General features: G+C 44.9%; 1 protein-coding gene across 1 annotated transcript in view; it reads left to right on the top strand.

The window, feature by feature from the left end:
* The window catches only part of xrcc4 (X-ray repair complementing defective repair in Chinese hamster cells 4), a 71,070-nt gene that overhangs the window by 34,921 nt on the left and 18,391 nt on the right, over positions 1-17,758 (top strand). Inside the window, exons 4-7 of the mRNA XM_061261907.1 lie at positions 3,775-3,941; positions 5,801-5,950; positions 6,663-6,814; positions 12,332-12,476. Coding sequence (XP_061117891.1) covers positions 3,775-3,941; positions 5,801-5,950; positions 6,663-6,814; positions 12,332-12,476 — 614 coding nt within the window. The remainder of the gene's footprint in view (positions 1-3,774; positions 3,942-5,800; positions 5,951-6,662; positions 6,815-12,331; positions 12,477-17,758) is intronic.

Consider the following 17,758-nt stretch of genomic DNA (forward strand, 5'->3'; position numbering starts at 1 on the left):
GCTTGGGTTCAGATCAGGCAGGCTGTTCCTCCCAATCACCCCCCTCCAGGTTTCTCCATCATTGCCCACGTGAGCGTTGAAGTCGCCCAGCAGAACTATGGAGTCTCCGGGTGGCACCCTTTCCAGGATGCCGCCCAGTGACTCCAAGAAGGCCGGATACTCTGAACTGCCGTTTGGTGCATAAGCACAAATGACAGTCAGAGCTTTCCCCCCAGCGACACGTAGTCGCAGAGAGGCGACCCTCTCGTTCCCCGGGTGGAACTCCAACACAGTGGCGCTCAGCCAGTGGCTTGTGAGTATCCCCACACCCGCCCGGCGCCTCTCACCTTGAGCAACTCCAGAAAAGAACAGAGTCCAGCCCCTCTCCAGGAGTTTGGTTCCGGAACCAGTACTGTGCGTGGAGGTGAGCCCAACTATATCTAGTTGGTACCGCTCCGCCTCCCGCACTAGCTCCGGTTCCTTCCCCACCAGAGAGGTGACGTTCCACGTCCCCAGAACCAGTCTGCGACGCCGAGGTTCAGCACGCCCGGATCCCCGCCTTTGCCTACTGCCCGTTGGGCAAAGCACCCGACTCCGATGCCGACCCCTGCAGGTGGTGAGCCCACAGGGCGGCGACCCCACGTGACCAGTTCGGGCTGTGCCCGGCCGGGCCCCATGGGATAAGGCCCGGCCACCAGACGCTCGCCGACGAGCTCCCCTCCCGGGTCTGGCTCCAGCAGGGGGCCCCGGTTTCCCTTTTCCAGGCGAGGTAACTGGGTCATTGTGTGGCCGTATCATGGAGTCTTTGAATCGCTCTTAGTCCGGCCCCTCCCCCGGGACCAATTTGCCTTGGGAGACCCTACTGGGGGCTAACAGTGCCCCCGACAACCTAGCTCCCAGGATCACCGGGACACACACGTTAAGGTGGCGATTCCTCGGAGGGGCACTTGAGTGGGTATTTCCCACTCATTATAATACGTCACATAACATTTTCTGGAGGTATTTCAGATTGTGTCATACATAAGCCCAAAGCCTTGCATTGGTGTATTTATTTGAGAGAGAGTTTCCATCTCAGATTGTTATGTTTCCAGTTTAATGGTGTGCACCTGCTATTTAGCCGGAGGTGTGTCAAAAAATGTGAGAAATTCAACCCCCTCGCCATATTAGTTCTGCAGCTTTATGAGTGTGACGCACCTACTGAGACATCTCACCTTTTCCATAGACTAAGAGTGGCTCAGTTCACATTGGTTCTTTTATAAGGAACAAATATTACTTCGGTTTGAAGGATCAGCCCAGAAAATAATGACACACAGGTTGTTTGTTTAAAGTGTGTATGAGAAACTGTTTTTTTTTTTCATTATTGTGTTTATATTATGTCTGCAGTTTGGGTGATATAGGAGCAGTCAAATGGTAATAGAAACTACATCGCTTTTCTACTATACTCCCATTGCAATGCAATTATGCGTCCGGTGAAGTAAATGGTCCTTTAAAGACAGTATTTTATCTAAAAATACTTTTATCTACTACTAGTTTTCCCTTTCTTCCCCAGCACCTACTGTTTCAAAAGCATGACGTGCTATATGCAAATCTTGCTAAATTGAAATTAAGATGGTGTTGAGGATATAATGTTAGATGTAACAGCGGTAAACTCTTAGTAAATGCTCACAGGTTGGCCTAAGTTCAGGCAGGTCTGATTACAGCGGCGTTCCTTCCACCACTGAGAAGAGCTGAGAAGAGTCAATATACTGATTTTCTGATTTACTGATTGTGCACATGTGAGTCTTAAAAAAAAAAAATCATAGTACATCAGAGGATGAAGAAGCTGACTGGATTACTCGATGTGTATCATTCCTCTATTCATTTTGTGATAAAACGTTCATATGGCCATAATGGTGGCATAGTCATCTTCACGTTTGATGTGGTACGTTGATTGATAGGTATTTACACTGCTCACAGTGCGAACCAGTCAGTCTGTGATGATAAGCAGAAGCCGTGCTCAGAACACACAGGCTCCACAGCCCAGGCCATGTGGTCAGTGGCTGGGGTCAGTTGTTAGTGTGGAGACAGGTCAGGGCTTTGCCCAAAGGGCGTGAGAAGGTCATGGCAGTTGCTTTGCGCGCATGGTCCTCAGGGAACACTCAGCCTGATCTAAGATGGCCTGAAACATACTTCATTCTGGGAGTGAACAAGGTATGTCTCTTTTATAATTTGCTAACAGGGAGGTTTCAGAGAGTGGCCGTGTCATCTGTGCCTCCTCCAATCGGAGTAATGTTAAATCGCAATCACAATTTCATTGTTCTGTCTATGTTCTGTTATATTTAATGAAATTATATGTAATTATGTCTAATTGCAAACATCACAACTGGAAAAAAGTAACACAGAAAGCTTTCATGCTGCATTCACTGGTATTATATCTAGTGTATTGTGAACTTTTAATGTACCAAATCCTTCCCACCCTGGGTGAAGCCAGGGTCAATTATGGACTGCATGCCAGAGATTTTGGCCATAGTCTGCAGGGAAATGTTAATGCAGCTTAATTAAAACATTTCCTTGATGTATAATTGATAAATGAAGCTACTTGATCTAGCTGTTAGTGTTACATTGGTTTTTATTTTGATATTTAATTTCTGGATAAAAAATTGGCTTGAGAAACAGAAAACTTTTTCTTCTTCAGGAGTGTATTATACTACATTTGCCCTAATCCCCTGACCATTTTACTGGCTTCTCATGGTAGGATGTATGCTAACATATTTAAACCATATACAAGCTTGCATTGACTGTGTGATTGTTCAAGAGACAATGTTGGGTTGCCCATTAGGGAAGACATCACAAACATGCAGCAAGGAACATTTTTGTGTTTGTGTGTCCAAGCTGAGTGCTTTCTCCTGGCTATGGCGTCCAGGGCATCCAAACCCTTGAGATAGGCCTTGTGCATTATCTCCAGGCACTTCTCTAAACGGGCCTGAATCAGCCTGATTAACCCATCAACCATTAGTTCCGCTGGGCCCCCCAAGTGCCCGTGACCTTTATCTGTATGGGGTCGCCGTGGGAAGTGCTCAGCGCCCAGGACCGTGACACTGGACTCGGTATCCCGGTCTCTCCACCCAGCACCTCTGAGCGGTGAAACACAGCTCCACAGACGCCATGTGTCCGGCCATCCTCGAAGAGCACTGCTCTGATAGTGACCATCTCAGCCCATCACTGCGAGAGGCCCCTCTGCTGTTTTAGGGACCCTTAGGGACAACAAACATTGGGATCCATCAATAAGTCCTTATGCCCATCCTGAGTGTCTCCTCTTATCTCTGTGGGAACCATGGTTTGATTCTAATGGCATACACAGGGGTTGTAGGGTCCAGAGATGGCTTTGTTTGACTATGTTGCTCTGGACAAGTAAGCTCCTTTCTGCCTAATGTGTGTATACATACATACTGTGTAGGTCTCGGTGGGCTCCACAGAAAAGTTACCCGCAACATGTAAACACATCGTTTCAACACTTTTAGGGAAGCAGTAATCACCCCAACTCAAACCATAATCCCAAGAAAAGACATTTTGTGTCTGCCACACCACATAGAGGAATGGCTGTGGTTTCACTATACCCATTGTTAAGCTGATGGTGAATGATGGTGTGTGTTGTTTGAAGGAAATGGTATCCTGTGTTGCCAAACTGATGAATGAAAAAATCATATTTATTGCTGAAACAGAAAGAATATTGAAATTAACCATGGTAATTAATGCTATATCCCGTCTCTCTCCCTCCCTCTCTTCTTCTCCCTCCCTTGCTCTCTCCCTCCCCAGTTCAGGCTTGGCTCGGTTGAGCTGGGGCCTGTGGCAGAGCCCTCGGAGGTGATTAAGGAGCTCATTAGCCATGGGCTGGGGCGCAGTGGCCAGCTACAGGCCAGCAACCTCCACCTGCAGGAGGAGAACCAGCATCTGCGAGAGGAGCAGGACCACATGACGGCAGAGTAGGTGATCACTACTGCCCTTGACCGCGCTTCCCCTTTTCTGTTTCTGCTCTGTTCGTCTGTTTCTGCGTGGCGCTCGGGTGAACCGGACACAAGACCGCCCGCAGAAGTCTCGACTGTGTGTGTCTGAATGCGGAGCTTGTTCCTTCTGCCGATGCTTTCCGTGGCACGCCACAATACCTCCGGCATGAGCCACGCGTTGTCACTTACCAACCCTGACATTGGTGTAGCGCGGGTGCTAGTGACGTCATGGCTGGAACACTGTACGCCTCTCTCCTCCAAGCACAATGGCTCTATTTTTGGCTTTCTAAATTTGGGAGGCAGGAATATTGAGCTCCAGGAAATAAAAAAACGTAGGTTGGACCGTGAGACTAATGTATAGCATGTGTTGCTGCTTAGGCTGACGCGAGTCTGCCTGGAACACACGTATTGTGGTTCTGACACGGGGCAGGGTGGGGAAGGGGCCCCACCCGGCCGTCTGTCCGGACGCTCACCCTCCCACGCCCCCGGAGCGTGTGAAGCATCTTCGTGCGTCAGCCGGGCTCACGCCCCCTGGCTCTGTTTACTGCCGTCTCCGCGCCGACGGTCTCCGCTTTTTCCCTTACCAGATGGACCCCGTCCCGAGGATCAGCGATGACACCATCGTCCTGTTCCCCACGCGATATCCCCGCCCGCCCCTCCCGAGAACAGTCAGAGCGGGGTTTTTGTTTTTTAAAGAGAGGGGAGGGTAGAGGGTCTCTCTCACACGTTTATATTCGCCCTCATTCCCCCCGGCTGCTCTGCAGAAGCCAGAGAAGTCAGACACATTGGCCAGGCTTGGCTGTGCGTAAGTGGACCGTATGTTGACATCGTCCCTCCCAGCCAATCCATTTGGGCTTCTCCTTTTAACATTGGTGTAAAAATAGCAATAACACGTTGATGACCACAGCCCCCTTTCCCTGTTCTATGTCAGCTTTCCCAGCTTGCATCATGTTCAGTTTGGCTTCAGGGTTTCTTTCTGACCCTAGTTTAGTCTACTGGGAGAGTTTGGCGCTCTATTGAGAAATTTGATTGCGCATTTTGTGTAATGAAAAAACTCTTCTTTAATTTCTCCATTGTACCATTGACCAACGATGAATGGTTTCACTTCCTTTGTTTGAAATTTTGATGTCAGAATCAAGTGAAAATTGCAAGCTTACATAATAAACCTGCTTATAAACTCAGATTCTAACACACATCCATTAGCTTGTCTAAGATTTTTAAGATTGTTTATCAAGTTATTATCAGCTTCACAAATCTTCTTGAGTTATTTATCTTAATTCCAAATCTATGTTGTTAGGAGAATGAGTGTAAATTCAGTGTAATGTAATCCTGCCCCGTTCATGTGACCACCAGTAGTGTCTGACCTTCAGTGACCTTTCAATTGTTCTGCTGGTCATGTGGCCAGCATAGATAAAAGTGTTTTCTTGAAGAATACACAATTATTCAACTACGCACATTACTGAGGTTGTGTAACCCCTTCTAAACCACTCCCATGTAAATATATACTGTGTATTCATCATAATAATTTAATGAAGTGGGTGCCAATTGGCCCTTGATGTCAAGGAATTTAATATAGTTATTACTACAGTGGTTCTCCTTGTCAAATATAAACTCTGCCAATGTGAAACTGAATGTTGTACGTCGCTCTGGATAAGAGCGTCTGCCAAATGCCAATAATGTAATGTAATGAATGGGAGTGCTATTCTCATCTCTTGTGTTCAAGTAGCCAAAGCAAATATAGCCATAGCCATATCAAATAACCCCTGCCTCTCTGCTCAGGAGTGAATCCTCTGGGCCCCATCTCCCATCACCCCGAGCACCTCCCTTTCTCCCCACAGGATGGAAAGGTACGTCCATGGGAAGGAGGACCTGGAGAAGGAGCTGTACTCGCGCTTTGCCCTGGTCCTGAACGAGAAGAAGGTGAAGATCCGGGGTCTGATGGAGAAGATCAGGCTGCTGGAGAAGGATCTGGGGGGAAAAGGGCAGAGGTGACAGGATATGACCTCGCTTAAGAACACAATGCCACCCAGTCATGCCTGGCAAAAAAATAACTGAAACAATGAAGATATTTGCTTCCTATGGTAACTTAATCGATATTACTTCATATAACAATGGGGTTGTAAGATGAAAAACCCCAATGCAGAACAAATTAAGTTTCTTTTTCCTGAATAAATGCTGAGATTTCTCTTATTACTGTGCCTTCAGCACATGGCACTGTGTCATGTTTTCCTGTTGAGGAAATGTTTATGCCGTAACTTAGTGACACGTATAGTAGTGTAGCTGCTGGTGTTTCACCACAGCTGTGTTGCCTAGGGATGTTACGTGGTTCCCCCTTACTCTTTCTGAGAGGAGAATGTGAAAGGAAAAGAAGCCAAAAACTAGCATGATAAACTGCTGTGGTAATGATCTGAAACATCCATTGCTTCAGCTCAGTAGAGTAGCATTATTAATATAGATAGCATTCTGTTTTTTTGGAATGTCAGTTATCTTCTCCCAGGAGTCAGGGAATCATTTCCCGGTTTTCCCCCTACTGGCTCTTGTTTTCTGCCTTTTAGAGTTCCTCTGGAAACCACTTCCCCTTTGGAGCTTTGTGACAGCTCGGCTTACTGCAAGCTGATAGATTGATATGGCTTTGAGCAAGAGGGGACACTCCATCCTTCTTTCACAGGCCCTCCGTTTATCTCCTTTTTCCTCACTCAGGGAGGGGTCTTCAGGAAAGGGGGAGGCTTCGAGAGAGAACGACGATGAAGGGGGGACCGTGGCCCCAGCGGAAGATGAGTACGGGGGGAGCACTGACGAGGAGCAGTCGCAGAGCCCCCCTCGGTCTGAGGCCCAAACAGCTCCTCTCAGAGGTGCAGTACCATATGGTTAACATGCTTTTTCTCTGGCTAATTAGCATCAGATCCTGGAAGAAGTTCCAGTGCAAACAGAAATTCTGGGTAGACTACAGCAGAGCCTGCCTGGCAGTAATCACCCCCTTATGAAGAGCTTGACAAAATTACAAACATCAGTTTACTCTGGGCACTCTTTGGACCTGATCCGAACCTCTTTCTTCCCACATGAAGAGAGGATCGATTGTTTTGTCTGCTCTGTATGAGCCGTCAGGACCTTTGATCAAGATCACCGCTGATGTGGTTGTGGTTTATCACTGTACGTTTAGTGTTAATTCTCTGAGGAGTTGTTGGGCCAATCAGGAGATGTGTGGGCATCCATGTTTGAACTCCACATTTACACACATGCAGTGTGCTGGTATTTCAGTCATCTTGGGTAAAGGTTAGTGCCACTCATTAAGTTGCTGGGCCGTACCTTTGCCAACCACAAAATGAGTCTTGGAAACCACTCCAGACGTTCCCTCCCATGCGGTCCCACGTGTTCTTTTCCACTGTGCTGTCTGGTGGGAATAAGAAACTCTTAAACTTATAGATCCTGTTGGCATGACTAAGGGGCTGGTGGTAAGAATGTCTCTCTCATCTCTTCCCCCCGCCATTCCCTCTCATCCCTGTGCTTCTCTGTGATCCCCCTCGGAAGAAGGTGTTCATCGCCGTCTGTTCCCTCCAGACCTCCCACTTTATATGAATGCACAAGCTCCAAGTTGTCAGAGTGGGTTATAGTTTTTGATTTGCTGTGTTACAAATACTTTATATATATATATGTGCTTGAACCATAGACTGTAGAAAAATATGGACCAAGTGCCTGTTACGTCACCCACTGACTATCCATGGGCTCGTGAAAAGCGCTTTGAAATCTGCAAGTCAACTTTACTGGTGCTGCCATGTTGTACACTTTGGAGCCAAAGACTGCTCAGTAGGGAAGCCGATGCAGCTCCTCCACTAAGCGTGTGTGAGAGAGTGACATATGCTGTCCTTGATTAGTCCACAAAGTATTGCTGTATTGTCCTAATAACAGAGCGATTGAAAAAACTGAGATTGCCATTACATTTTCTTGTGGGAAAAAATTTTTACTTTGTATTTGCAATTGTACCATTGACTTTATATTGAAAACACTGCTGAATGACCTATACTGGGGCCAACCACTGTGGTGCTAGTGAGCACCGTCTCTCAACACTCTCAGCATGACCAAATGAGCAATGTCTGGAGACATTGTGTTATTACAGATCTGAAGTATTATTGGTTTACAGTGTAGATTGTGTGTGAACTTGGCTGTCTTCTACTTGTTTTTATGACAAAAACAGTGTTAGAGCAGAGTAGCAAACTGGAAGAACATATCCTCCCCTGGGGCTGAGGATGGTGGGGGTGAAACAGACCACCACAGAGCCCCAGATGTGGTGCTCAACCTCCAGGGCCTGTGTGTAGATGATCTGGGAACAGTGCGGGAGAGCCCTGAGACTGCTGCCTTCTTTTTCATATTCCATTCAAACTGACCTGAGCTGTTCTGTCCAACAGGCCCCAGACCTGCTCCATTTGCAGTTCAGAATGAGGCAGGAAATGGAAGGATTAACAGTCGTATGTTACCAGATATAGTTCAGCTCAAGAGTGAGGTCACATTCTGCCATCATTTCCCATGATACTAAGTAGTTCCAGTCACTGTTTTAATTGCTCAATCAAAAAACATCTAGTGATTTAAATTATTCTGACAGGGAGCGCACTGTCAGTGTGACTTGAAAAGTAGACATCTTAATTTTAACATCTTCATATATAATTGTATGTTAATTGAACTGTGTGTAGCCTTTGCTCCTGAAGCCTGCACTACTTACACAGCTGCTGTTGGCAGGCTGCAGCTGCACGATCGACCAGAGGAGGCACTCTTACATGAGGAGTCAGGGACCTTCTCTCTGCCTCCCTGGACAACCCTATGGCCCTGTGCAATTTTGTGTGGCTTCCACTAGCATGGGGGGGGGGAGCTTGGACCATGGGACAGGTCAGTGCATGGAGAAAGTGTGCTTCAGCTGGAACCACTGCTCAAATTTCCTGACGTCTGAACACCTTGATTTCGAACTTCAGTTCTGTAGCATCCTCTGACCTTTCATCACGCTAAAGCCACTCTCAATGGTCTCTCTGGGCGTTCTTGCTGTCTCCACCGCCTGTAGCATTATCACAGTCAGCTGCAGGTGATGACATAAGCTACAGTTGGTTTCATGTTAGTATTTGTTGCTAGGAAACCACGTCTTTTGAGAATCTGATTGTAATGGGGCTGTAATTTGGGTGGGAGTCCTGTCTGTCAGTGTGTGTGTGTCACTTTGACTCACTGAAGATGTGAAATGGGAGATGGAACGGTGGTTCTGCCCTGGCTTTTGTGCTTCGCGTTGGTCAGTTTCCTGTTTTTCTCACTCTTAGCAGTGGAGTAACCATGCTCAGGGGTCAGGTCAGCATTCCTGTTTTGTGCCATATTTTGGAACAGCACCAGTTGAGATTATGAAATGTGCTTTCAATTCTGTGGTATTGCACTCACACACGTGAGCACAGATGAAACACACATTGGTTAAATTGCATGGCGGCAGCGGTGGATAAGACCAGGCATCGCAATTGCAAGACTGGGAGATACTGTAGATATGTAGATATCAGGCCGATGTCCAGGAATGTTTAGGCTGAATGGTTATCGGACATGAATCTGATTTCAATCCATTTTGAAACATTTTTCTTTTACCAAATTAATTAATGGTAAAAAATAATATAAGAAATATAAATCAAATAAGAATACAGTCTGCTGTGGCAGTGACTGTAAGGCAATGTTAAATAAAGGAAATATGGTCAAATGCTTGTTATTTTTTAAAGAAACCTTACAGTGGTGTAAGAATGACAGCTTATCTGAGGTTAGAAAAAGGGAACTTCATAGATAATTTTGTGCACATGTGGCATTTCATAGTTCAGTATGTCCAAGCATACTGGACCTCATTCAGGTGACGCGTGAGATAGTGAGTGTAGATTTAAGAGAATTCCAACCTGGGCCAGCTATGTGACAGTCTTAGTGACAGAAGGTGGATTATTTTCCACCTCGTGGGACCCCTGCCCAGTGCTGGCACAGATACTGTCCAGTGCACCTCACTGCACCAGTAACCAGCACTCTGGCTTCATAAGCCAAATAAAGCCTGTTCTCAGACACTGCCGTATTTCACTCTACAAGTGAATTCAGACTGCTGTAAATCAAACTTTTCACTCAGTGTTCATTTTAGAAAACACTCTCCTGCTGATTAATGGCAGTGTGGGGAAATGCTTGCAGGGTTTCACTGCTGCATAACCGTGACTGCAAGTCAGAGATCCTGCCTTACCGCGCTGCTGCTGGATGAGAGGAGGGAAGTTTTCATGTTTTATTCACTTCTAAGTTATAAGCACACAAATGCAAAACACATCCACCCAAATTCCCACACACAAGTCTATACTTCTGTTCGGTGGCTGTGGTGATTTCCGTGGTCCGTTATCCAGTTATTGCCCTGTTTTCAACAAAGTCTTTAATTTGTCTTTGACTTGCAAGTAAAAGCAAGCTGTGTCTGTAGAGGTTTGTTAAGTTAAGGACAAATGTTGATTGAATCCCAGCCATAGCCAGAGTGAAGTAGTCCCGGTCACATGCATGTAATGTGTATGTATTTCACGAAAACGGTCACTGTGGTGATGAGACCTGATCCATGGCTTGCTCCTCTGTAAGTAACAGATGAGAGTGTAAATGTGTGCCCTCCCCTGATCAGGGGGTGGGTTAGTGTCAAGGGGTGTGTGTCTGTGATCGTGAGACTGCGTTTCCTCTTTATCATGCCTTGGCTAATTGTGTCCTGCTGTACGTGTGTGTTTGCCTTGAAGCAGACACAACCCATCCCCCCCCGTTGTTACTGAGCCACAGTGAATATTTCCCGTTGTTTCACACTTGGTATACTGAAGAAATTTTTTTTGGGAAGTTATCTCACTGCTCATCCCTCTTCCTCCTTTGTGTGTGTGTGTGTGTGTGTGTGAGTGCACGTGTGTGCGCTGTCTGTGTTTATTCATGTGTACATGTGCACACATGCCTGTGATCGTGTATGTGTGTGTTCTGTATGTGCATGCACATGCGTGTGAGTGTGTATATCTGCATCTTTCAGTGTATTGTAGTGTAATTGGATTTACTTAATATTAACATAGAAGGAAATGAATAAATGAAAAAGCAAATCAGAATCTGTTGTTTTAAGCACTGGTGCTGGGAGGGTAGTGGTACTGTGCTCCTTGTGTGTTCCCTCTGCGGAAATCGCTCACTGTCCTAGAGGTTTAGCACCACGACCAAGTTTTTTCACAAACTGATCCGTGGTCAGGTGTAAAGTGCTGCTTGCCCTGTCCTGTCCTGTTCATTTCACAAGAGCCGTGTGCTCGGATCAGCTCGTTAACTGAGCTTTGAAAGATTAATCAGCTTTTTAGATCATAGGGTTGGTTTGATCGTAGGTGTTCTTTATGCTGGAGAAACACCTATGATCTGTTTGAATATAAAGCTGTAAAAATGTAAACAATCTTGACCTTATGAATGGCTCAGTTGGAGAGAGCGTTCACCACAAGCTGAGGCTGGGTCCTGAAGCTGCTGGACCCTCCATCGTGGCATCAGCTCTCTGTGGCCCAGAATCCATCACTGCCACCACATTACCACCTCCCTAAAGCGCTCGAGGCACCCATGAGCTACAGCGTACCATCAGTAAGGGGTTTACATCTTCTGGAGCCGTGGACAACCTGTAGGGTATAAAACCATCGCTGGTTTTCAGTCGAGACCTTCCGCGGAGCGAGAGAACTTCCTCTGCTGCGCTCCCGATGTGCTGGCGTAACTTGAGAGGCAGTTCTGAAATCGGGGGAAAGAAAGGGGGAAAGCCCCTCCCGTACGTGGCGCAGACGGCGGACGCACGACTCCCACAGGCTGTTGCAGACGGCATTGTTCTGCTGGTGGAGCCCCGGAGCAGCAGACATGGTGGTCAGAACAGCAGGGTTTAATGAGGGCTTATTACAGGAGGAGCCCTTGGAAGCGCTTGAAAGACTCGGGTGTGACTTGAAAGTGGGGCTGGAAAGTGATGTCACATATTCGCCGCCTGTTGGACGGCAAGTTGGCGGTCTCTGTGCGCCACATTGCCGGAGGGCCCGAAAGAACGAAGCACAGTTCTCTGCGGCTGAGAACATCTCTTCTCCTCAAACTGTGACTTGTTTCTCATTTTCTTAAGTAACACGCGCCAGAGCAAAGTCAAGCAAAGGCATATGCAGGCCTGGAGATTAGAGAAACACAAGCATTGAGACGGCAGTGTAACTACATCAGGGCTCTGGTATTGTACATAAACCTGAATGTGAGACTAGGTCAGTCTGGAAGTGTCACCGGTATACAAAATAAACTGCAAAGTTTTGGCAAAGGTACTTATATAGAATAGTGACCTGAATCCCTGCAGTTCCCATTCACTTTGAACATTTTTGTTTCTCTAGGTCCCGAGCCTAGCCACAGCCCCATTGAGGACAGCTTGACCGACATCATCGACGTCGCTCCCTGCCGCAAACGTCGCCAACGCCATCTCCAAGATCCGGGGTCAGAGGTCAAGAAAGCGGTTCAAGAGGTCTATAAGAAGGAAAGGTAGACATGGCTAATTTTAAAAATTCAAACACAGATGATGCCTTTAAAAACTTTCCCATAACTAAAAATGCATCTGATATTTTTGAAAATCATACTCCAAGGCATAAATGTATTGCTTGACACATATACTGTATATCAAAGTTCATAGCAAATCAGTTGCAGCTGCATGAGAAACAATATGCAGGAAACAATGAGTGTGTATCACTCGGTCCAAGCATGTGCTTAACAAGTGTGGGAAAGTTCACGCTTATATTTCTTGATTGTGAAAAGTATTTTGTGTTAGAGATTCAGTAACACACTTGATTTAATATTTTCCTTATGTTCCACTGTAGAGCTAGGGGGAAATTCTAAATGATCACATCTGTTACCCAGAAATCCTTTCCATAGAAAACATTTAAATGCCTCTTTGTGGGTCCAAATCTATCTTACATAGGGCTATTTTATACTCATGTAAACTGCAGTTACATGAGTTTCTGTTCTTATTACGCAAAGTAACACCTCAACACCATCCATATATTTTCATTTTCTTCTCTTTGTTCAGCAGCATTCCTTAAGAGTAACAGTGTGGGCAACTAAAATGCATGAAAAATGATTTACAGATATTCATACTGGATGCAAATGCAACAGTTTTAGTGATCACCACAGTACTTTACATCCCGATATAACAATTTAACAAGTTTTTTTACCAGGGCAAATAGTAAGCTTTGAGTGTTAGCTTTGGCGGTATATTTTGTATTTTAACACTAAAACTTAATAAGCAGACATTCAATCCTCTTGGCTCTGTCACTTGGAGCAGTGGCTTCAAACTCTGTGAACAACGAAGCCTGACTTTAGACTCTACATTGGAAGTTGAATCACGGCATTCTTGAGCTGAAGGTTCCATGGGTGGAAAATGTAAATAGCGACAGGAACTTAAGCATGTCTCACCAACACAATCCAATGAAAACCATGTGCTGAAGCTCTGTGCAAATTTCCACAGATAAATGATCCAATAGATCATGTATCCATTGGTGTTTTGAAACTCCCAGCCTATCACAGCACACGGAAACTTACTGTGCTAATTGGAAACACAGAGTGGGGAGGAGAGACCACTCAGGGTCTATATCTCACATTGATTAGTCCCTGAACATGCACTTACCAAGTCCTCCTGTGAAATGTTACAGTATCTTTTATTCTGTTTTAATATTGCTTCTTGTTCCTGATGCCAGCCCACAGCATCTGTTCATTTGTAGTGTGCTTTTCTCAGAAATGAAAGAAGAGCAATGAACAGAAATGCAATGAATGAGTGACAGGCTTGTTTGATATCGGTTGGAGGTGAGGTGCAGCTACACTGAAATGAGGTCACAAAGTGCTATCCTTGCATTGTCAGTTAGTCTAAGGGAAGGCAGTTTGCCATGTCTGGGGAAGTGGATGTCATGCAGCTGAAAGTGCGATTTAAGAGCTGGGAGTCAGGAACCCCTCTGAAGTGTTGCTGCAAGAGCTGAGGTCAGTACCTGCCTGTCGGTTCTGTCATATTTGGGAGGTGTTAGACCTGGATGGCTGCCTTGGTCCACAGTGCATGTGACGCACAACTTTGAGATCGGTTGCGTTAACACAGGATCCACAGAAAAAAGCCAAATGCAATAAAAATACAAAAATACACTGCATTCTATGCACATAGATATTCCGATGTCCTTTTTTTAAAGATCACAACAGACAATGGCCCAGACCTGAACTACAACTAAATGAGTACTGATGTTTTTTTTTAGCCGATCGTCTTTTGTTGGCCTGCATGTTTTTAAAAAAAGCCATTGGTAGCATTGTGAAAGCCAAAGAGACAGCGCTTGATTTGAGTGAAAAGCTGAGAAATGATTAAACACTCAAGCTATCTTGCTGGATATGAGTAAATTAAAACAGAAACTTCAGGTTTGGCGTGACTGGCAGTTGCCATTCATTTGTGTGGAGTAAATGCAGGCTCACATTTTTTTGTGAGGCAAATAATATTGTTTGAATCCAGCTAGCCCAGCTCCTCATCCATTTCCCATGTAGTACCACTCCTCCAAAGCACTGTACATTAAATGCACTGATACCTCACTGATTTCGACCAGGCCTGATATTATCAGGCAGTTTTTGTCTCTTCTGAATGTAAATTGCAGTGCATCTCAGACAGTTCAGACCCCATCTAGCTCCTTTGCTACAAATAGAGGAAATGAAAAAATATTTCCTGTGAATCTCTGGGAAGATTTTGATGCAATTTCTCTGTATTAATGAATGGAAAATGTGCATAATTCCCTGTCATTCTCACGCCTCCTGGGATTTCTATATTTATAATGGATATAACTCCTCCAAAAGCTACAATTGCACAACAGCAGAAGACCTTCACACAAGTTTAGTGCAGAAATGTTTTTCAATGATTTATTATTTTAATGTATGATGATAGTTATGCATGTGGGAATTTTCTGTGTTGTCCTACACTTGTGTTGCTCAGGGGTTCAGTAGCTTTCCTGTTTTTGCCCTTGTGAAAACGTGTGTAATCTGCAATAAGTATCAATGGCACTTTATTTTCACTGCGCTGAGAGACTGCGCTTAACAGAAACAGTATGTTTTTTTAATCACAATTCAATTTATCTCTGGCCACTGAACATCTGGAGCACATTTCTAGCACATTGTCATCAGGGTAAATGCATTTGAATGCATAGGCCTGTTTAATGTCTGGTTCTGGTTTTGGACTCGGTGCATGGAGCCGGTGCCAAAAGATTTTCGTTTTCCCACCTTGCATTGTGTTTAAAACAGTGATAGTGTTACCTCCCTTAACACTCCTCTAGTTCTCCTCTCTCTTCATACTCTCATTATTAGAGCTCTATCAGTCGACTGGTTTGCTATTAATGTGGACTTGAGGAAGCCAAACAGGAACCATGCTTGGAAAGACGCCTTGCAATCATGGGAAAGGTTGAAATGCTGGGGCTCAATTTGACATTTTCCATTGCACTATTTAACACGGAGTTTGTGCTTGCCATAGACCCAGCGGAATCATTGGAAACGATGATGAAGAAATTTGTTACGCTGCAGTGTTTGACTCAGAAATAAATGAGTGCTGTGAGCGTTTAACTTAAACAAAAGCCTTCACCTGAGGCTGCTTCAAAATCTGGAAGGTTCCGTGTTTGTTCGTTTTTTGTCAGAACCACGAGTGCTGTGTGGTGTTGGTAAGACCATAGCTGATTGGTCTGCATGTGATGGGCGGAGTTGGCAGGATGTTTAAAACCTTTCTCTCTGCCAGTGCCCTGGTCCACTCTTGCACCCTGCTCATTTGTCTCTAGTCCTGCTGTTAATTACAACAGTTACCCCGGGGAACAAACCACAATAGCTGCTTTGGTTGTGTTTGAGGTGTATGTTTGGACGGCTGTGTCATATTCTGTGACTCATGACCAATATGGAGTGAAACCCCCTATTTTCCTGGTTCCAGAGTCAAGCTTGATGGACGTAGACAGCACTTCATAACAACTGTAAATGTTTACTGCGAACCCTAAGGCTTGGCGGTTCAGCCCAAAGAAATGTGCAGTTTGAAGTGAATAGTGGGGTAGTTTCTTGTAAACACCTACAGCAGAGGTATTTGCTTGTTTCCAAGCTATGTTGGCTGTGCCTGTTTGCAAGTGGATGTCTTGGAAATGTTCTCAAGCCTATTGAATAGGTTTGGCGTAGCTTTTTCTTACTGCTCTCCTATAGGAGGTATGTGATGCAATATGTAATCAGAGGTTTCTCTTTTTCCCACATAAAAAGGAACCCAGGTCACCCTTAAAAAGATAAAGGGTTTCGTCGGTGGCACGCATGGGTTGATGAATGGGCATGATGGGAGGTGGATGGCAGGTGGGTCTAGGGCTGACCTCGGGTAACCGTGGAGAAGGTCTGTTGATTTTATTTTTTTTATTTCTGGGGAGAAGAGTTTATCGGTTCTGACACGTGGAAAGAGTTTGGATTTTGTACTGTTTACACTGAAGTTTGAATAAATGGAAAATACAGCTGTGACCTTTCTCAGCATAGAGAAACATGTGCTCATTAGCTGTAAAACACAACTGATAGCTATTACTATTATTCTGCTTTCAGGCCCTCAAACTGTGCCACACAAGCCTTTGGGGTTTATTAGATGGCTATACTTTACTGAATTATTGCCATTTTTGTTTTTCCAACATCTGAGAGCATCCTGCCTAGATGCAAGGAATCTTCCTTTAAAGCAATTGGATGATTAAAGATCATCTCTGCTGAGCAACGTTGAAAAGAGTAACACCATATGTGTTTTTTTTTTCTTTTAATTGGCAGTTCTGATTGGCTAATTTTCTAAATGAATGCAACATGGGTATGCAGTCCTCTTTGTAAGCTGCTGGTTGCCTTAGCTATCGCTCCACATACAGTCAACTCCAGAATTATTGGCACCCTTCAGGAAAAATGAAGAAAAAACAACACAGATTACATTACATTACAAGGCATTTAGCAGACACTCTTATCCAGAGCGATGTACAATGAAGTGCAGATTGAACACAGGAACAAGTGTGAAGAGGACCCTAGAGGACAGTACGGTTCCGAGTCTTAGCGTGACCATACAGATACTGTATGTTCAAACATATGGGAAAACGATATACTTTTATTTCAATACAACATCATGTGTTTTATTAAGTAATCTAATTTTTTCTGAAAACCATGGTTGTCAAAAGTATTGGCAATACAATCAAACAAAGTTAAATTGGCAATAACATTTTTCATAATTAAGTTCATCTTGGTCTGCTTTATCTTGTGTCATTCCATCACAAATCCCTTTGTCATCCATCATCCATCATTTGTATGTGCTTTTTTCTTGTTTCATGGACGCCTGCTCTCTGCAGCATATCTGCACATGGCGGACAGCTTGTCAACCTCACCAGCATGACACGCACTGCGTTTTCCCCTGGTTTTCTGAAGGAAGAGTTTATTTTCTCAGCAGAAGGACAGACAAGAGAGAGAGTGAGAAAGTGCTTAATTTAGGTTGGGAAAGGAGAAGTTCTGTCATACTGTGGGGTTTATCTTGTTTTCAAAGAGTGGGAAGTGGTGTCCATGCAGAGGCTGGAACTTGACTCCTTGCCATGTGATGCAGCGCTTCCACTGTACCCTGTGTCTGAGCTTTAATGTAGCAGAGGTGATGATGGCCCACAATATCCCTCTTGGCCCCAACTGTAGGCTGATATAGCCCAGCTACACATGACCAGCTATCTACTACTAACAGCTAAATCTACTTTATCAATATTCTCCATTTTATTCTTCTATTTACTATATAT

The sequence above is a fragment of the Conger conger genome, chromosome 12, assembly GCF_963514075.1.
Source record: "Conger conger chromosome 12, fConCon1.1, whole genome shotgun sequence".
In the NCBI taxonomy this organism is placed as follows: domain Eukaryota; kingdom Metazoa; phylum Chordata; class Actinopteri; order Anguilliformes; family Congridae; genus Conger; species Conger conger.